Genomic DNA, 22,180 nt, shown 5'->3' with positions numbered 1-22,180 from the left:
GTCATTTGTCATAAGTAGGGTTGGGTACCGAGAACCGGTTCCAACATTTCGGAACCGGTTCCAACATTTAGATTCCAACGGCAACATTTAGAAATGTGAATTTCGGTTCCGCTTTTCGATGCCTGAGGAAATGTTTCTCGCCGCTCTCCGTAGCTTACTGCATGACTGCGGCGGGGCGGGAAATGTAGCGTTGTGCCTACACTTCCTACAGCGTAACCTGAGACCAGGGCCGGCCCGTCGCACTGGCGTTATAGAGCTCCTGCGGATGATGTCACATATGCTGGTCACGTGACGAGAAACGAAGGGGGCAGCCATTTTGGCAGTAATCGCGTCAGTAAATTCATTGGCAGGCACTGGCAGACTGTCGAGGATGGTGGATAACTGCTGTGCACCAGGTTGCACAAATAGGCGTGGGAAGAAGAAAGGTGTATCTTATTATCGCATTCCAAAAGACGCGGAGAGGAGGGAAAAGTGGATCGCAGCGATTAAAAGAGCCAGGAGCCGTCTGAACAAGACTGAAAGATGGGACCCCCGGCCGTTTGCTTTCGCTTATGCAGTGATCACTTCATATCAGGTGGGTGAAGGAATACAGTACAATGCTACAAAAAGTTTTCAAAAAGCAAAAATACAAACTAGTTTCAGACGCACTGCAGTAGCTATCCAAGCTAATAAACAAACATGCTAACGTGACACTGCCGTAGCTAGACAAGCTAATAAACAAACAATGCTAACGTGACACTGCCTATCAAACTGGAATAATTTAATACTTACCCTTGCAGTGATGATGCCGAAGTTTTTGGATGTAAGACTCCACAGTTGAATGTTGTTTACGAAGCCGGACTGACACCATTTGTAAGCCTCCAAGCTTTTGTAAGCTCTGAGGGAGTCTCCTGAGTACACTGATGGAAAGCTTACAAGATAGCTGTGGATGTCCGCGTAGCGCAAGTCGGGTACATCGTCTTCAGAGCAGGAGGTTATGCTCTTGAAAAGCACACCGGGTGCATTATATGGGTCGCTTATATTTAATCTTTCTAATTTTGTACTATAAAGCCGAATTTCACTTGAATTAAAATGAGATGTATACTCGCACGGTAGGAAAACGCTGGCGCCGGTCGTCATGTTTACTGCCAAAATGGTGGCTGATAACCAAAAGTCACGTGACCGCAGGAGCTCTATAGATGTTCGCCTAGGGCGCCAGATCTGTGGAGGCGCTGCGCTGACAGCTCTGGAAGGGGAAACAAATGTTTTGACCGTTGGTGCTCATCCTAATTTTCGGCCTTGATGTAACAACATTCAAAATAAAGTAAATGTAACACCCTTTTCATCCCGGTTACACTGTTCATTGGCCCTGTACGATGGGCGCTAAGGGATATTAGAAGAAGATGTTTCTACAATAATGTGGAGGGTATGAAGGTAGATATGGTGCAAAATGCGAGAGCGTGTAAAACCTGATGTGAGCACTTGCAGAAAAAACATCTGAGCTTGTGTGCATACATTTACACTTGTATAAAATATCCACGTAACTGTGAACCAAATGTACACTTGTATAACATATCCACGTAACTGTGAACCAAATGTACACTCTAAAAATATTCATTTAACTGTGAACCAAATTTGAAGTCACAGAAGAAAAAAAAAAGTTTTGTAGCTTGTAGAAAAAAAATAGTGATGAAATGTTCACTTGCAGAAAAATACATATTTTTAAAATATATTTTCCATTACAACTGCAACTTGGTTATTACAACCTCTCAAATCAGTCATTACAACTTGACGAATCTGCTCTGTGGCAGTATAAATTGACGAATCTGCGGTCTTGACTTTTGCTACACTTCTTGCGATAAATGTGCCGCATTTTCACCTGTAGATGTGGGGGGAGGGAGGGGGGTTGGAGCAAAGGGGCGGAGCTATCAGAACGACGAGGCTCGGGTCAGTCACACAGTCACAGCCACAGTCAGGTCGAACCGGATGACTGCGGGGCTAACGGTTCGTGTCGCTACCATTCCGCTGACATGGCGCGTCAATCAACGGTAAGTTTTGCCCATTACTTGCCCAGTAATACTTTGAATATTATTATTGTGATTGAGGATTAAATCCGCTTTAAAGACCACCATTTTATATCGTGCAGTTTAGCGGCAAAATAACATCAGTTAGCCAGCTAACGCTAGCTTTGTTGAGTTCATGCTAGCTAAACAAGTAGTGGTTGTAGTCTACAGCAGTAATTAATATATTATAGCCTACTGCTTTGGCACCAACGGTTGATAACCGTTTATGAAAATAAAACCAATTGAACCGTACTGACAATGACAAGTTTTATAATTGTCTTGGGCTCCTTCTGTGTTTTTAAAGCCTTTGTAAATTATCCATGCTATTTTCTATTTAGAACGAAGACTTCAGAATCTTAAAATCCCTTGACGTTTGTATACAATTGTGCTAAATTAAACTCTGGAATCAAGAAAATATTAATATGTTTGCATAACATTAGTTATTTATATTTTGCCATCACTTAATTATACGTTTAATACATTTAAGTCAAGCGAAGGTACATGTGATGGTGGCTAGTTAGTACTCTTACCTGTGAGGCCTCCTCCAAACAGCATAATAACCAGACTGTATCATTAAAACTACAAGTACCAGTTCTAGATCCTTGACTTTAGACAAACAATTCAAGAGACAAAATGTATTTAAAGACCAATCTTTATTTGAATGCCCCTTAACCTGAGATATTAGTTATACAGTAATAGTATTGACAATCTAAAAAAACTGAGCAACTCAACAGTTAACTTTTATGTTTCTTATTGTCTAAAGCATTTGTTATTTTCATTTTCCCCCTCTCATATTCAGTGTGGACGGATTGAGACAGCGTGGTGTCAGAGAGCAGCAGAGACTTCAGGGAGAAACCTCCGTGTGATGGACGTCCTGTCTGTTGGTTTGGAGAGGACTGAGGGTCTTTCCTCAGCGAGGAGGACTAGGCCTGATGGAGGAGCCCATGCTGGGCATAGCTGATACCAACTGCACAGGCCTAGTCTGTCACTTTATTTGACTAAATGTGTTTACTTATACATTTAATAGGTTTACACCTTCTGCTTTTTATTTAAAACATGTTTGATTAACTTTTGGTTCATATTTCAATAAATTGTAAATTGTGCAGGCAGCGTCACAAACCAATGATGGTCCTGATAGACTACACAAATATTCGGTGTGCAGACCTTTGTTTTCACAATAAAAGTAGTTTCTTAGTGAATGTCCTGTACTGGTCTTAAAATCTCATAACATCAGCTTTTAATTTTCCTCTTGGATGTTCTTCTTGACCCTCAGAGAAAGAGTAGATGCTGAGTCGTGTCTTTCAGGCATGTCCTTTCCTAACAAAAAAATGACAGGAAACATAAAACATATTATTACAGAACAAGTGTGTTATTTATGAAAGAGGTGTGTGTGTGTGTTTGGGGGCTGTTGATATAATTATTTTTTAATTGTAATCAGATTATGAATGAACAGTATGAAATTCATCAACATTGAAATATATTTTATTATTAAAATAATATTGAACTGTTATCAAAACATAGTGCAACTGTAGAAGCTTGCTCTGTTGTCTCACTGAAAGAATAACTTTTACCACGTTTTTACAGACAATATTGAGAAATAAATAGTAGCAGTTCTCACTATTTGTTATAGCTTTGCCTTCAATACATTAAATTAGAAAGCTGACAGTCATATTGCTTGTTAACATCTAAATGTAACCTTTTGCACAGAAAAAACCCCAACTTAACTGATGTGCAGGTGATCTAGAATTGTTTAATGGAATGTATATCAGTGTATTAAAGTCAATACTTCATTTATTTAAACCAATATCTTTCTTGATTCTTTGTACAGTATGAAAAAATAGTATTTGTACCTGTGCTGAAGTTCACTGCTGTGAGGAGTCCAGTTCTGTCTCTCACTCTCTGGTCCAGCCTGTCTGCATCACCTGGACACCTTAAAAAAAACGATATATATGTAAAGTACCATGTGTACAAACAATATAACTTATTCTCTTCTGTTGAATATGTTGGATTGTGTATTGTCCGAGTCAGGGTCCTTTTTATTTTACTAACTTTGGAAGTTGTGTTACCAATGCTTACTGTTTATTTGATATCAATTTGGTAATGCAATTAATAGAAACAACAAGGTTTGGGTTTGTTCCTCCGATATGACTGACGTTAACGTGTAAGCTGAACAATGAACTCCAGCTCAACCAACCATATTGTAATATCTAAGTAATCATCTTGAAATATGACATTAATAATTGTAATATACCAGGGATGCAAACACAGGTATGGTGAAAAAAGAGAGAACTATTCGAAGCAGAAAAAAAACAGCGTAATATACCGTCTGACAAAGGCCTGTGCTATAATGCTTCAATTAACTGGCTATTCTTTATAATATACTCAGATCAGTAGGAGACAGAGATGTTAAGTTATAAATCAAGGGGTTTTACTATTATTATTTACAGGTAGATATTATCGAGGGCGTAACTTTGGTTTAAGAAGTGGGGGACACACAAAACAGGGGGTCCTCCGCAATGAAACATATCTATTATCATTATATACAATGAGAGTGCAAACTTATCTAGTATCCTATCCATATGAACCTGTTTATTTGTGGGGGGACCTCACCTCCTCTAGGGGGGTCCGGGGGCATGCTCCCCCGGGAAGATTTTTTTCTTTAAATTGAAGTTAAATGCATCAATCTGGTGCACTTTGAGGGCAAAATTAAGAGATGTATGGATACATCTCTCAACACTCATATAAAACAGAACTGTATAATGCTTCAATTAACTGGCTATTCTTTATAATATACTCAGATCAAGAGGAGACATAGATGTTAAGTTATAAATCAAGGGTTTTTATTATTATTATTTACAGGTAGATATTATACACTTTTGACTTTAAGGGTTTTTCTTCTTCTTCTTTGCTTGCACAAGTGTTTCTACTGCTTTACGTCTAGCAGCATTCCGTTGCTTAGCTGCATGTCTCAACCTTGCTTCTTTCTCCTCTTGCTGTGCTGTCCTCTTGCTCTCTTGGGAACTTGCACATGTTTTCTTGAAGCCATACTCCACCTGTCTCCTCCCTTTCTCCATAAGCCTCTCCTCTCTCTGTGCTTTATCCCTTCTTGCAGCAGACCTCATGTTGCGGCACAGTGTTCTGTCAACTGGTCCAAACTTTTCGTCTTCTCTCTTAAACATCATGGTGGCAGTCATGCCCCTAGACTTCATGGCATACTTTGCTGTCTGAATTGCATCGAGCGTGGCAATGTTCATTCTTGAGCTTTTAGGGTCAAGAATATCTCCCATTAAGTTAAATGAGGACTCCACCATGGGCCCATGGAAGATAGAAAGAGCACCTCTGATAACCCCACTGAGAGCTGGATATTTCCCTGTGCTCATAACATGAGCCCACCACATGACCATGTTGTCTCCCTCGTGATACTGTGCCAGTGTTAAGTCAACGTTGTATCTGATTATTTCCTGGGTGATGTCACTCTCTGGAGGAACTAGGTGTTGCAAGATTCTTGCCAGCTTCATCAGTTGAGTCCCTGCTTCTGAATGGCCCCTCACAACAGGATCAATAGAGGACAAGGCTTGTAGGGTCTTACTTTTAAGTGGCAATTTGACCTGCATGTACTTGCCACAAGTCACATATGCCTTGGTCACCTTTTCAAAGAAATCCTAACACAAATACAAAACAAAAACAAAAAACACTTTGATGAATATCCTAAGTTTCATGCAGCACAGTGCTACGTTTCTCAATACTAAAGCTATCAGTGAAATGATGGCCTGCACTAGTCAACATCAAGCAAAACAATGTTTAAATAAGGCATGCAACAATTATTCATACAAAAATGACTATGGTAAAACCCGAGATTTGGTGTAAGAATAATATTCAAATGTATGTGAAATAGTAAGAGGTGTGCTGCCTTTGGGTTAACCTGGCCTCTTTCCACCAGGACTCTTTTTTACTTTAATATAACATTACCTAAATACTAACTAATCTATTTCACACACTAACCGGGTGTTTTCGACGGGCTGCTTCCAGGTTTTCTGCCACTTTACCAATATAGGGCTGGGAATAAAGTGTCTGGTTGGCCAAGTCCAATTCTGTCAATGCTTTGGGCGAAATCTTCAGATGCTCTGGTTTGATAAAGCAAGCCAGGAAGTTGACAAACACTTGAAGCTGCTTGTCATGCAGCTTGTGGACCAAGGTTTGACTTTCCTTAAATGCACAGAAAGGGCACGTTTCAGTAAATACTGAACCATCTTTTGTTTATAAAATTGCAATATGCATGTTATTTCTATATGGTGTGTGTTATATACACTGTATATACAAAAAAACACTCACCTGGAAAACCATCACATACTCTTTTAGTATTGGCAGTACACTGAGGTACACACTGAGATGCAGGTCCACTTTTTGGATCTCAAACCAGATCTTCTTTACCACTCGGCTCTTCCTCTTCTTCCCCAATTCAGTCATACCTACCAAAAGAAAAACAAAGATAACACATTTTATTATAGTATTAATAACTTTCTCAGAAACAGGACATTCACAATTTGAGTTCCTTGTTTAAACTAATATACATACCTTTCTTACTGAGGTCTTGGTGCACAAATGTGATCCTTCGCTGTGCTTTCTCGCTGACATGGTAGTCTTCATATAGCTTCTGCAATGGATCCTGGTAGAGAGCTTTGTCCTCTTTCCCCATGAAACCATAGTACAGGACCTTGTACACAGGCAGCAGTCTTTTTGTTTGCATCCCAACGTCATACGCAGACAACCAACGGTGGGAGACAAACCTCCTGGGATTTGTAGCAGGTATGTCCATGTATTCAGCGATTTCTTTCAGGTACATGATCTGCAAATAAAGACATAAGTCATTTTACAAGACTAAGTGTCACACAACTCAAAACATTAGAGTAAACACGGGGACAAACTCAATCTATCACTTAAGCTAAAATCAAAATTGACATTCAGTTACCTGATCTGATGCCCACAGGTGGTCAGTATGGAGATCTGTAAACAGCTGCTCCAAGTAGTTCTCAAAGGGCTCTGCAAACTTCTTTGCAGCATTGTGCACATGGTGACATGAATCACCATCAACATCAAGAAGCGTTTTACAATGGTTCTGTCTAATTCTTGTCTCCAGTCCTGACTTGCTGCCTCGCATCACATTGCATGAGTCTAACATTATGCTGACCAGGTTTGACCAGGGAATATCTTTTTCCTTAAAGAAGTTGCAGATGAGCTCCTCCAAGCTGGCAGCATTGACTTTAACAACTTCCAGAGAACCCAAATGTTCCACCACAACATCCTTCAGCTCTTGGTCAAAGTAGCTCACAAGCATTGCAAGCACCTTTTTATTACTGCTAGATGTACTCTCATCTACATTAAGAGAAAAGGGATACTTCCTTAAGTTGGAGAGCGTTCTCTCAGAGAATGTGTGGCCCAGACCATGCACCATCTTGTAAGAGGCAGCGGTTCGTGACAGTTTCATCCTACTAAGTGCTATTTTGTCTGCAGCCAGTTGTTGACTCAGTTCAACTAGGACAGGTGCAGTTGAGAGAGGTAGGGAATGTTCAGCAATAACAGCCAGGACCATTGCCTAGAAAACAGATTAAAATATATGAGATTACTCATTTCAGGAAAACAAATCTAATTTAGCTACAACGAACCTTCCTACTGACAGCACCTTTAACTTAGCATTTGCTCTAAAACAAAAAGCTCCCCCAACATTGCACAAAAGCATTAGGACAGTTGTGTTGGCTTGGCTACTCTTCTCTCCACACACACACACACACACACACACACACACACACACACACACATACCTCTGCATTGGATATGCGATCACACATAGGTACTGGTAGTGTAGGCGCTATCCTTTCCCTGATCTTGTCAGCTGCTGCTTTGGGGGTTGCTGGGAATGGGCTCTTTCTGAGGAGCTGTGCAACACTTTGTGTTTCTGTGATTGTGGTCACTTTATGTTTGTGAATTTCTGTCTGACAGTGTGCCAACAGGCCATGCACGCCCCTGCTGCCATAATTAATTTCTTTTGTGCACAGAGTGCATCTAGCACATCCTTTTTTGTCAACTTTTTTGAAAAAGTCTGACAGTGGGAATGTGTGTTTGACTGACTTCACCTCAATTGTGACATCTAGCTTTAGCCATGACCACTTCCAGCTGGATTTGCAACCTGCATCCAGCTTTTTCACAACAAGTGCATCACTTTCCTCAAGATCTTTCATTCTGAAAATGAATGCAAATTAGAGTTGGCACTAAGGTTAAGTGTCCCCATTATTAAACACTCATTAGACTCATGGCTAGGCCTCTAAATCTTATTCAATATCAGATATGGCTACTTCAATACCAAACTAGTAAACTACACAGCAGTCATGTGTTCATTTCCACAGTGCACAGGAAAAATATGCTCATGTCGTTTATGTTGATCAGTTTGACAGAAATATAGTTCAAGTATAAAATTACCGCGTGCGTAATGCTAATTTATTTTAGCGCGTTGATCGCTCTTATATGTTATTATTGAGCTTACGGAGTATTTGCCAAATTAAAATTAAAAGGGTGTACACGTTTGGAATTGTACCTTAATAATTAATGGAGTCATTTGGAGTGAAATTGCCGATTTAATCGGAGGGCCGATCACCTTTAGGTACAAATAAAGCTTATATAGCCTACAATACATTACATTTCATTTAGCTGACGCAATACAATTAGCTGATGCAATACAATTGTATTATACAAAAAATACCATTTATATATAGTCTATGGTAAAAATACATAACATACATGCACTTTAGAGCTAATGATGTTATAACAGCCAACAGAAAAATGTACTTACATGCGGTGCTTGCGCAACTGACTGGTGCAGAAGTGCGAGTCATTTGCGCATGACTGATGTGCAACAACATGTGACTCCTGTTTGTCTTCTGTTGGTTGCTTGTTAGCAAGCAGACCCTTCACGCGATAGCAGAGCGAACAGGTACAGGAGGCGTAGAGCGAGGGATCATTTGTCCACTAGTCATGCTCGCGGATGGATACAAAAATATACTTTGGCGGCCGTTAATAGGCTATACGTGGGCGGCCCGCCCAAGTAAAGTCTATGTTTTGAAGAGAGAAGTTGTCCGTCAGTCCATGAGTCAGACCCCCCCCCCCCCCCCCCAAACAAAAACTCTTCGGTTCTCCACGAATTACACAAGTCACCCAAATCAGCGTTAAAAAAGCGGGAGGCGCCGAAAAGCGACTAATTTGCATGTATGATATGCACACATCTTATTGTGAGGTTGATTTAACATACACCACTTCGACGTTAGCTAAATAGAAAATAGCATGGATAATTTACAAAGGCTTTAAAAACACAGTAGGAGCCCAAGACAATTATAAAACTTGTCATTATTTTAGTACAGTTCAATTGCTTTTATTTTCATAAACGGTTATCAACCGTTGGTGCCAAAGCAGAAGGCTATAATATATTAATTACTGCTGTAGACTACAACCACTGCTTGTTTAGCTAGCATAAACTCAACAAAGCTAGCGTTAGCTGGCTAACTGACGTTATTTTGCCGCTAAACTGCACGATATAAAACGGTGGTCTTCAAAGCGGATTTAATCCTCAATCACAATAATAATATTCAAAGTAATACTGGGCAAGTAATGGGCAAAACTTACCGTTGATTGACGCGCCATGTCAGCGGACTGGTAGCGACACGAACAGCAGATAGCTGGACAGCAGATAGCTTGCACATCTTCCGGCGCAGACTGAAAACTCATCTCTTGCGACTCCACTTCGAGCGATATAATTACTAACAAAGAACTGCTATCAGAGCACTGATATACTAATAAAGGACTGACTTATCTATAGCCAGTTGAGTAGCACTTGAAATGTTTGGCTCTATGAAACATGATGTACTTATATGATTCTGTTTTCTTCAAGGTTGTATCTTCCTGGTCGACTGTACTTATTGTAAGTCGCTTTGGATAAAAGCGTCAGCTAAATGCAATGTAATTTAATGTAATGAACCGTTAGCCCCGCAGTCATCCGGTTCGACCAGACTGTGACTGTGTGACTGACCCAAGCCTCGTCGTTCTGATAGCTCCGCCCCTTCGCTCCAACCCCCCTCCCCACATCTACAGGTGAAAATTACTTTTGCAACACATTTATCGCAAGAAGTGTAGCAAAAGTCAAGACCGCAGATTCGTCTATTTATACTGCCACAGAGCAGATTCGTCAAGTTGTAATGACTGATTTGAGAGGTTGTAATAACCAAGTTGCAGTTGTAATGGAAAATATATTTTAAAAATATGTATTTTTCTGCAAGGAAACATTTCATCACTAATGTTATTTTTTTTCTACAAGCTACAAAACTTTTTTTTTTTATTCTGTGACTTCAAATTTGGTTCACAGTTACGTGGATATTTTATACAAGTGTACATTTGGTTCACAGTTACGTGGATATTTTATACAAGTGTAAATGTATGCACACAAACTCAGATTTCTTTTCTGCAAGTGATCACATCAGGTTTTACATGCTCTCGCATTTTGCACCATATCTACCTTGATAGAGGGAGAGTCCTCTCCAGTCAGACTGAGAGGCTGATAACTACAGCTCAGTGAGGTAAAGGACTCTGAGTGTTTAGATAGTTCACTTTAGTCTAAGTTATCTCAGTGGGTCTCAAACGTTCTGATCACAATTGATGTAAACACATATTTCCAAGGCATTCCTTTATAATTATTGGGATAAAACAGGTTTGAAATCATTCCAATGTATACTATAGGACAGTAAACCGACATGTCATTTTAAACTGGAGAGATAAAAAAATATGCATAAACAAAATAGTAAAATAAGATATGTTACATGTATTTGTTATTGGCTATGGTAGGTTATTGGTTATGTTCACATACTTATTTCATTATTAAAATGTAAACCAATCTTTTTCATATGGGTGTTTAGATTGTACCCCCTAGATCTAGTCTCGAGTAATTCTGCTTAAAGTGCACCAGATTGAAGCATTTTACTTTAAAATGTTCAAACATTTCTTCCCGGTATGCCTGAAAAGGCAGATATGCTTGTTTTTCTCAACAAGAACTGTTTTAAAATGGGGGGGGGGGTTCCTTTAAAAGTTGGACTGTTGCACTGTTATAGCTTCAGTGGTTCTCAGGTTACAGTTACATAGCAGTGAATATAAACAGACTGATTAATGTGAATATTACTGTAAACTAACCTATGTAAAAGTTTCTCGAATAAATGTATTTTCTTTGGTGGAAGAAGCATGTATAATTTTTTTACCCTGCCCCTCAAAGAATCGGAATTGAGAACCGTTAAGAACCGGAATCGGAATCAGAATCGTGGAAATTCAAACGATACCCAACCCTAGTAATAAGTAAAGTTGCTTTTGTAACATCTACTGCAATTCCTTATGAAATTGTTTAAGTCAAATATTTTGATCTCTCTTTCATTGAGGTTAGGGAAGTTATGGAAAGGTAGGTAGAAAAATAAATGTGATGGATCTTTTTTTCTTCTATTCCACAGGGATGAAGTACAGAGGCCTGTACTACGAAACTGGATTTTCGTAACCTGGATATGTTTGAGTTAGCCGGTTGGCCTAATCCAAAACATACGCGCTTTCGCTAAACTGTACTATGACGCTGGTTATCAAGTGGATCGCTCAAGCCAGCCGTGCCTTATCTAGTTAGGTGCGCGTTCACATGAAAGGGGTGGTATTTGGAGCATTCGACCAATCACAAACATGGAGAAGCGTACTGACAGCGCAGCGTCATACTTCCTGAATGAAAAGTCAATTATAATATTAGACAAATATGAAGAAGTTAAACTTTAAACATCCATGACTTAAACACTTTATCCAGGATAAAAGCCACATAGTTGCACCTGCAAGGTGAATACAGCTGGTAAAAGAAAAAGTGTTTGAATGCATAAATTAACAGGTTTATGATATCACTGCCCCGTCTAAGACACGAGTGGATCTGACTTTAATTACATTTGTCTCGAGTGTTTCGTCAACTTAATGTGTTGCTTAAAATAATATTTCTGCATACAGTATGTGACACTGTGAGTGTTGCACGGCCAGATACGGCTCAGCTGACTCAGATAAGGAAATATGATATATTATGATGTGATATGCCGCGGACTGTACGTAATGTTACTGTGGTCCGGTTGATTGTGTTGTGGCAGATATTTAAGTAAGCTTTCTTAACGCTAATGTTATAATAGTCAGATTGCTCTGAAGATGGGAGGTGATATTCTATTAATGTTCACGTTCACACAGTCTGTGATTTTTGCCGGCCGTCTTTCCTGCAACGGCAGCTTTTCCGTATTTCCTTTCTCCTGTAATATGACTTGATCGCTTTAAACTCTGCACACTGAGCTCTGATTGGTCAGCAGGCAGTGCTTTCACTGAGTTGAGCTCTTAGCCTGCAACCTAACCTGCTCCGGGGCAGGTTAGCCGCACAGCATAAGTTACCATGGAGATCTAGCCCGCTAAAAAAACAGAACCAGCTTCGTAGGACCGGAAAGCCTAAGCTTTCCCCGTAAATTAGCCGGCTAAGCGAAAATCCAGCTTCGTAGTACAGGCCTCAGGTGGACAGATTGGTGGATTAGCTCAGGTGAGGGGAATGAGGTAATTAGGCAGGAAAACAAGCAGGCAGCTGATTGGCTGGCAAACTCTTTGAGCTGGAAGGACTAACGAGCTAATTCAAAGCAGGTGTGTAGACGGAGGGAAAGGCTGCACAGAAACACAAGATTAAAAAAAAGCCTGAAAAAAATCCTCTTGATCACTGAGACTGAAAACAAAGGGCTAAAAGCAGCTTGACAACACAGCCAGATTGTGACACTAAACACATTTCATAGCCTTGGTCTTTCCCTTTGTGCTGATTCCAACAAACTTGAAAATACCGGCTTACAGCAGAAAGAGGCTGAAGGTCAAGCTTTTGACCTGAACAAAAGGACATTTTTGTTCATGTCATACCTACATCAAAACAAAAGCAAGCCATATGCCTTACTAAACTGTATTTCCCTGTCTACCATCACAGCTGGAAACACTCATTAGTTATGTCATAGTTGCCAAAAGCCCCCAGCCAGGAGTGTAATGCATTTATGTATGTTTTCACATGGCTTTCTTTGACCAGACGGATCAAAACATCACTACAAAGACTACTCAATGTAGAAAATAAACCTTTGTCTGGTTAAGAGAGATATTTCCAGTTAGTAAATGTTCAAAGGTCTTATATAAGAAACAGCTGATGATGAGATCGTTAGGAGTGGGTGTTCTTCTCTAAGTCACAGGGTCAAAGATGCAACGCTGCACACAAGCTTTTAAAGACTATTATGTCAGTAACATAAACTTCTCAATATGTAAAAAAAGCTGATGTTCTCTTTACCTATTTGCTTGTAAGGTAACCAGCAACTTCTTTATGCCCTAAATACAAATATTACAACAGATGAATTCAACCTTATACTAATTAGGATTGTTAGACATTCCTTCCGTCTCACACATAAACAATGCAAATACAAGTTATACAGGTTTTACATTTATAAAAAAAACATAGCACTCTACTGGCATTGCAAATAAGTCAACATTAATGTTATTGGGTTGATTAAGCAATCTGTAATAATTTTCTAAACGCAAACAATAATGTTGATAGCTAGCATACAGCATCAATCATCTCTTACAGTGAGGGCACAGCAGTAAAGTGCAGTTTGAGATGATGCTACCTGTTTTTGAAATTCACACATTGCGAAGTGTTTCACATTGAACCACATGCTGTGTACTAACAGAAGGGTTCGAATTGAGGCGCAGCATGGTACTTGCATATAAGCTCCTAGTGTCCATCATTGACTAATATTGACTGCTCAATATGGCGGTTATTGTCCTTTTTAGCGACTTTAGATGAAACTGCCCCCACTTCTGTAATGCTAAAGCATCAATGGCTTTGTTCTGAATTTCCTGCTAATCAGCAGAAATGAAACAAGAATTAGAGCAAGTCTTGGCCCCTTGTAGCCTTTTTTGTAATAGAGGTACAAAGACACCTTCTGAACCCTTCAGGTGGCAACAACCCCCCGCTCTCTTTTCAACTGGCACATTCATGTCTACTCTTCCAAAATTATTTAAGTATTTTTCTGAAAAGTCTCTGTTGTGGCCAAAAGAAAACTGGCAGATCTATGCTGCATATGTTTTGCAGATTAATTATCCAACTGCTTACTCGCTCAACTGCGCACAACCAATCCAAGCTACAAGGAATAATGGTGCGTTCACACGGCTCAGAGAGCAAATTCGAGATTTTAACAGTATCAGGGGCACACAGGCCATGGTGGCCGTAGGATGTACAATTATTTTTGGGGCTTCACGGCCGGACTGAGGGGCAATGACGGCCATGGCCGTCACGGCCGCCGTGAAAATCCCACCCTGTAACTAACACTGAAATAACACTTTAGTAACACCTGGAGTAAATTCACTACCTACTGTACCCTACAGTATTCAAAGTCATTACAACTAGCTGCACCTTTACCAGCTTCGATTAACACATTAAAAGGTCACCTATTGTGCAAAATCCACTTGTCAATCTTTTATCCATAAATATGTGTCCCCTCTGTGTTTATGGAATGCCGTTTAAGCCAAAATTAAATAAATACATAAATAAATACATAAATAATTAAATATGCATCTGAAATAAATTCTGAAATAAATAAATGAGGCAATAAATATATGTAAATTTAAATACACATTTATTTATTTCATGGGACTTTTATTTCATAATGCCACATTTATTTATTTCAGTCAGACAACTCATGTGTTTCTTAATATGTTTATTAGAAGCAGCATATAGTTTGGGTTTTGCGTCTAGGCTCGGGCCTCATCACTCCACAGATTTACAAAGAACATTGGGTGATGATTAGATAACTATCCCCTGAGCCTACAGGTGGAAGCTGGGGTGGTGGTGGGGCAGGCGAGCAGCAGCAACATGAACACAGCAATAGCGAGTGAACACAGCAGTGGCAGCAGCAGCATAGCGAGGCAGAGGCAGGAAGACCTGGCAGTTTCAATAGAGCGGCATGTTAAGGAGAATGTGTTTGGTTGGTTGTAAGAGAGACGAGGTGCGTCACGTGTTAATGCATCATTGGTGCTCGAGTTGACTGCCTGATCTAGCTCGCAGGCTTCGCCCCATTTCAGTCAGACAACTCACATGTTTCTTAATATGTGTATTAGAAGCAGCTATAGTTTGAGTTTGGCGTCTAGGCTCGGGCCTCGTCACTCCACGGATTTACAAAGAACATTGAGTGATGATTAGATAACTATCCCCCAACACCGCATGGAGATTAGATAACTCTCCGCCAACACGGCATGGAGATTACATACCTATCCCCCAAAACTGCGAGGACTGAGAGCCTGACGCTGGTGATATTAGTCTGATAAGTACAGGGCCTGGCGAAACTGCCACATGGCCATTCCCCCTAAGCACCATGGCTTTGAGGGGAATATACTATCTAGTGAAACTGCTATGTGAAGGCCAGGGAACAGCCCGAAAAGCCACCCCCCTTAAGCACCGCAGCTTTGAGGGTAATATACTATGACTACCTAGTGACTGCTATGTGAAGGCCCGGGAACAGCCCGAAAAGCCATACCCCTTAAGCACCGCAGCTTTGAGGAGAATATACTACCTAGTTATTGCTATGTGAAGGCCCGGGAACAGCCCGAAAAGCCATCCCCCTTAAGCACGGCGGCCTTCAGGGGAATATACTACCTATACTACCTAGTGAACCTGCTATGTGAAGGCCAGGGAACAGCCCGAAAAGCCATCCCCCTTAAGCACCGCGGCTTTGAGGGGAATATACTACCTTGTGACTGCTATGTGAAGGCCCGGGAAACAGCCCAAAAAGCCACCCCCCTTAACCCTCTGGAGTCGGTGGACATAATTTACGTAATTAATCATATATTTTCCATTATAAGGAGTAGAAATATATGATTCAGATATCTGCGGAATCGCTGTAACCAGGGCACAGCAGCCAATATGGCTGCTCAAAGCAGCTTGACTTTTCACTGTGTGGGATTGGTAGTTTCGTGTGTCCGTCAAGGAAATCTCGGCCGGCAGCCATGATGGTCTTGTTGTGGCAATTTAGCACTCAGAACAGGAAAGAATGAAACAGAGAGGGATCAATAAAACACAAACAGAGGTATAGTTGATCAATTATTATTTCGTTGTACAACAATCAATAATAACGAGGAAAACATTACCTCTGCTCTCAAGTAGTAGAACTTTACAGAAACATATATAGGACTCTTGACAGAACGCACACACATTTCCTTACATTAGCTAACACACGATATCACATGTTCTGCCTCTGAATGCTATATTTGCATGTTCCAGATATGGAAAGTTTACTGATCTCATGACGTCCTTTAGGAGTGGTCAACTAACAAAGGTTAACTGTTTTTATAACCTGATGCCTTCTCTGAACTTCCTCCAACCTCGATGTCAGCTCACTTAAAATGAAAACATCTATTGATAAGTCAGAACGACCATTGTCTCTCTAACTCTGTGTGACCCAACTCCGTAACACACATCATATAGCTTATACCATGTGACATTAAATGAATATACCAGAAATACGCTGTATTAAACTTTCTGCTATAACACTCCATCCTTTTATTAATTAATGTCACATAATCAAAAACAATAATAATTATTACAAGTAACCTACTGAGTTCCGCCCTCGAAAGCCCAAAATGACTTTCTGAAAAACATTTATCAATGGGTAATCATTTTACTCAAGGCAGAAGTCACAGGTCACCTGTACTATACCTACTCACAAATAACCAAAAAACCACCCTTTTGATTATACATAAAAGTGGAAGAAAAGACTATTGCGCTAATCTACTTTTACTAAAAATGGGACATCGTTTTAGGAATATATATATAAAAAAAACCTCTCTACTGTATAAAAATGTTTTACTTTGTCCATTCAAATTTAACACAAATGAATACATAAAAACACACATATATTAGTGATAACATGTTTCAACACACCTCTTATTACTTATTGTAACAAGGAAAAACCCAAAACACAATGTTATATTGATTCAAATATAATGAAATCCTAAACTAACCTAATCATAAATGTTATCACTTCCTATATTGGTTTACATGGCGCTGAGATCAGATAAGCTTATCATCCAGGTAGTCTTGTAAATCCTGAAAACAGTTATTTTCATCCATGTCTTTACAAAAAAGAAAAAGAAAAAAAACATTGCCCGTCTCCGCCCATCACTCTCCTCCTCTGCTGCTGAAACCCTGATTCATGCATTCATCACTTCACGACTCAACTACTGCAATAGCATCCTCTATGGCATACCATCCAACCTCCTCAATAAACTCCAACATATCCAGAACTCTGCTGCCCGCCTCCTCACCCACACCCGCTCCCGAGAACACATCACTCCCATCCTCCAGAACCTCCACTGGCTCCCCGTCCGTCAAAGAATCCACTTCAAAGTCCTCCTCATTACTTACAAAGCCCTCAACAACCAGGCCCCCCCCCTACCTCACAGACCTGCTGCACCACCACACCCCTTCCCGCTGCCTCCGCTCATCAGAAGCCAACCTCCTATCCATCCCCACCGGCACCAATCACCGGACCTGGGGGGACAGAGCCTTCTCCGTCGCTGCCCCCTCCCTCTGGAACTCACTCCCACAACCCATCAGAGACTGCACCGACCTCACCACCTTAAAAAAACTCACAAAAACTCACCTCTTCAATCTGTCTTTTCAAGTGTGATTGTTTTTGTATTATTTGACTTTAACTTTAACTATATATTTATTTGTTGTTCCTTTCTTCTCTTTTCTTTTTTCTTCACTATTATCTGTAAAGCGTCTTTGAGCACCTGTAAAAGCGCTAACAAATTAAATCTATTATTATTTATTATTACATTCCTCATAGAACATTGCAGGAACTTGTACGTCAGATTGAATAGCTACAGCAGTCAAAGAGGTAGCAACACATCTATTAATCATTGCCTTGATACAACTTACAAAACTAACGGCAAACAAACAAATCATCAGAAATGTTACAATCACAGGAAGTACAACCTGCAATATTCTCGTTCCCCATGACCCAACAATACTAGCAAGCCAATCCTGGTCTGCTGCATGCATCGAGTAAACCAGATTTTTTACCTAGAGCAGATCTAAAATAATCCAAATGAGCATAATAACAGCATCCTGACCAGTATCTAGGCAAATAATAATAATAATTTGTCCCCCCACACATAAAAACAAGATCCTCCACAATACTCGTAGCCATATGTCCTAAACCCAGTCCCCCATCATTAACAATGTTTATAGTAGGTCCTTTTCCTTGAAATGTATGTTTACTAGGATAACGGCCTACATATACTCTACAATCAGCAACTCCCATGAATACAATTTCAATTTTTTGTCCACTTCTTTGATATGGAGGTACTCCATCTTGATAGCAAATACAATGGGATGGTTTCTCTGTCACTCGTACTTGACCAACAGTCTCTGGTTTAACCCTAAGGTCAGTTAATATGTGAAGCCGGATGAGAGGACCATATTTACAAGGACCACATCCAGCGTCAAGGGGTTTTCCTACGTGCTGTGATGCAACTCGTTCTTCATATTTGCAAAGAACAGGAAACAATTCATTTCGTCTAAGAGGCCTTGCTACAGGACTCATACAAGTACCCATGCTATTACAAGGTGGCATGACTACTGCCGTCATACCATTTTTACCTGGAAAGGTGTGTTTTACCATATAAGACATCATCTCATACCAAACATTGCCTTTCGAACTTATGGGTAGCAGGTAGTCCTCCTCTTTTTCTTTCATGTATTCACGGTTGATGATTGGCTCAATCAACACAGCTCTCTTAGTTTGTTCTGAAAGTTTTGTCAGTGAGTTATGTCTTTCCAGTCCTGACCCCTCAGGGTCTGCTGGCAATTGCTCCCGGGCAATGCTGGAATTTGAAATACCCCAGATAAGTGCTAGCATCCATACTAGCATGGTCATCATGGCGAACCTATGGTCAGCCATCCTTTCCTCAAGGTATCGGTGCTTTCTTGCAATGGGACGCGTGTACCCAAGTGGTTCTGTCCTTCACTTTTACCGCAGTCGGTGTAGTAAGCAGAACCTGAAAGGGGCCTCTCCAGCATGGAGAATGCCAGTGACGTCTCCTCAAGTCCAGAATCCAGTCAGCTGGATGGTAGGGGTGATTTAACTTTCCGTCTTTCAAGGGTGTAGGGAGAGCTGCTTTGACCTGAATAGAGATAGAACTCAAAATCTGGGTAAGCTTCCTACAGTAGGCCACTATGGCCTCATCCACAAGTATCTGATCAGTACTCCTACCTTTGTACAGATTTTGACCCAGAGGCATAGTTCTACCTGTCAAAACTTAATGTGGAGATAAACCTATGGTAGAATGGTATCTTTCCCGCATATACATTAACACGAGGGGAAGACAGGAAGCCCAATCCATTTGTGTCTCAGCAATCATTTTTGTCAGTTTGTTCTTTAACACCCCATTAGCTCTTTCAACAGCACCCCCACTCTCTGGATGGTAAGCACAATGGCGTTTTAAATCAATGCCTGTCTTTTCTGCCAAAAATGATATTGTATTGTTTACAAAATGAGGGCCATTGTCTGATGATATTTTGTAGGGATTACCCACCTGGGAATGAAATCCTGAAGTAAATGTTTAGCAGTTGACATTGCATCTGCATGTTTACAAGGAAAAGCTTCCACCCACTTAGAGAACATATCTACTACAACTAAAGAATACTTATATCCTCTAGCTGGAGATAACTCAATGAAATCCATCATTAGATGTTGAAAAGGGCCACTTGGCACTGGAAATGCAGCTTGTGTTATGTGTTGTGACTTACCCACATTGTTTTGAGCACACACCAGACATCTCCTGCAAAAGTTGTCAGCTGTAGTGCTGAAACCAATTGAGTCCCAACTCTGTGCAATGAATTGAATCATACCTGTCTTGGAGACATGATCTAAACCATGAGAGAGCTTGGCCATGTAGGGAAAAAGTTGTTTCGGCAAACAAGGTTTGTCATTTGGACATTTCCATACTCCTTCTGAATCATACTTACCTTGTTTCCTCCATGTAGTTTTTTCCGCAGCACTAGCCATTGATTGAATGTCTTTCAGGGACATATGGGGATCGAAAACTGTCTGTGACTCAGCAGAGTCAAGAGGCATCTGAAGTGAATAACTCTCACGTGAAACAGCGGCAGACTTTGCTGCAGAATCAGCAAAATAATTTCCTTTAGAAACATCATCGGTAACCCGAACATGGGCTTGACATTTCCATACAGCTAACTGAGATGGGAGCAAAATGGCATCAAGAAGATTATTTACAAGAAGGTGATGCTGTATAGGTGTGCCTTGTGATGTAAGAAAACCCCTGTTTTTCCACAGAGTTCCATAGTCATGCACAACACCAAAAGCATATCTGCTGTCAGTGTAGATGGTGACTGACTTTCCTTCTGAAAGAATACACGCTTGTGTTAAAGCAAAAAGTTCAACAGCCTGAGCGGAAAGGTGAGAAGGAAGTCTCGCAGACTCCACTACATCATGATCACTTACTACTGCATAGCCAACAGCTCCAACACCATCAACCCTACTAGCTGACCCATCAAGATAATAAATAAGATCAGAGTTAGAGAGCGGTATAGTAGCAAGATCTTGTCTCGGAGTTACTGCTTCAGTAATTGCTGCCAAACAGTCATGAGGTTCACCATCTTCCTCTTTGTGAAGGAGAGTAGCTGGGTTTAACACATCACATCTTCTCAAAGTGACATGTGGCAAGTTCAAGATGTTGTAATAGTGAAGAGTAGAAGCAGGAGTAAAATGGGCCATGTTGGTTTGTAGAAGAATGGAAGCTACAGCATGTGGAACAAAAACAGTAAGAGGTCTGTAGGCTACCAAGGAGGCAGAAGCTGTGACAGCCGATGCTGCTGCAGCCACTGCTCTAGAACAAGTAGGAAGACCTCTCACAACTGCTGAAAGTCTCTGCGAATAGTAAGCAACCGGTTTAAATTTGTCGCCATGTTTCTGAAGCAGGACAGCATTATAGTACCCATTCTTCTCATCCACTGCTAAGCTGAAATCTTTAGACAGGTCAGGTATGCCTAAGGCAGGAGCAGAAGCTAACGCTTCCTTCAGTTTTTCAAACGAGTCAGTAGCGTCAGAAGTCCAAGTCACTGAGTCGTTTACAGTCAATGTTGTCGCATGCGCAATGTCTGACAATGGTTGAGATAACTTTGCTTCATTACAAATCCATTGTCGACAATAGCCTGTGCATCCCAAAAAAGATAGCACTTGCTTTTTTGTCAGTGGTTTAGGTATTGACAATACCGCTTTAATTCTGTCTTTGCCAATTGTTCGTCTGTTTTGAGATATCTCATGTCCTATATAGTGCACTTCTTTCTATATCTATTCTAGGTGCAAATAAAAACTCAATCTTTTTATTTCAATATAGTTACTTCATATACTCAGTACATCTCGTTTTACTTTCCCGTATGTAATATAACTTTTTCCTTAGAAATATAATTAAGTACAATTATTAATTAAATTACAAATACCATGACATTCACAATGCAATGCAATGGTAACAATCAGTTCTCATAGACTATGTTTAAATAGCAACAAATCATTGTCTCCTATTTATTTCAATATATCTACTACTTCAAATCACACATTAATCAATTAATCTCAATGTATTCACTCCAACTTCAGATCACTCATTGATCTTCTACTCCTTATTTTTAAACAGGCATCAGAGAAAAGAGCAAACAGACACACTGCTGCTCTCTCGGCTGATAAAACAAAGGGTCTCCTCTTCTACAATCAGAAAAAAGGGGGGAGATACTTTCACAGACAAATACAGACACACCCCGGCTGGAGCTCTCAGCCTTTTCAGGAGAAGGGGGGTTTCTTTGACCAATTAACAACAAACTATGGTATACTAAAACATTTAGCGCTTTATTACAAGCTTTACATTACGGCCTGACAAAACATGGAAAACTCCAATTTTGTATGTAGTGAATTCAAAGAGTCGCCAGGCAAGTTTTATCTTTTTAACTCCCTGAA

At 40.3% G+C, this 22,180-nt stretch overlaps 1 protein-coding gene and 1 long non-coding RNA gene across 3 annotated transcripts; both read right to left on the bottom strand.

The window, feature by feature from the left end:
* Nucleotides 1–2,480: 2,480 nt before the first annotated feature.
* On the bottom strand, nucleotides 2,481–10,087 carry LOC307015444. Its single transcript, XR_013801537.1, has 3 exons — nucleotides 9,714–10,087; nucleotides 3,893–3,972; nucleotides 2,481–3,359 (listed from the first exon to the last, which is right to left on the bottom strand). It is a non-coding gene; the product is annotated as an uncharacterized lncRNA (long non-coding RNA).
* On the bottom strand, nucleotides 4,861–9,193 carry LOC307026321 (uncharacterized protein). Of its 2 annotated transcripts, XM_079661634.1 has the most exons (7): nucleotides 8,887–9,193; nucleotides 7,862–8,279; nucleotides 7,012–7,635; nucleotides 6,618–6,888; nucleotides 6,375–6,511; nucleotides 6,045–6,248; nucleotides 4,861–5,704 (listed from the first exon to the last, which is right to left on the bottom strand). In XM_079661634.1, the coding sequence occupies exons 2-7, from the start codon at nucleotides 8,276–8,278 to the stop codon at nucleotides 4,925–4,927; spliced, it is 2,433 nt and encodes an 810-aa protein (XP_079517760.1). In that variant the 5' UTR covers nucleotide 8,279; nucleotides 8,887–9,193; the 3' UTR covers nucleotides 4,861–4,924. The 2 variants fall into 2 exon arrangements, with proteins under 2 accessions (XP_079517760.1, XP_079517761.1); XM_079661635.1 differs by lacking the exon at nucleotides 7,862–8,279.
* Nucleotides 10,088–22,180: the final 12,093 nt, after the last annotated feature.

The sequence above is a fragment of the Notothenia rossii genome (genome assembly GCF_949606895.1).
Source record: "Notothenia rossii genome assembly, chromosome: 1".
NCBI lineage: Eukaryota > Metazoa > Chordata > Actinopteri > Perciformes > Nototheniidae > Notothenia > Notothenia rossii.
Note: the sequence above shows the minus strand (reverse complement) of the source record. Positions and strands in the feature narration are given on the sequence as shown.

Coding starts and splice junctions, on each gene's coding strand:
- LOC307026321 (XM_079661634.1), bottom strand. CDS start 8,278: ATGAAAGATCTTGAGGAAAGTGATGCACTTGTTGTGAAAAAGCTGGAT. Junction 6,512..6,617: donor CCAAGACCTCAGTAAGAAAG/GTATGTATATTA, acceptor TTCTTTTGGTAG/GTATGACTGAATTGGGGAAG. Junction 5,705..6,044: donor CAGCCCGTCGAAAACACCCG/GTTAGTGTGTGA, acceptor TATTTGTGTTAG/GATTTCTTTGAAAAGGTGAC.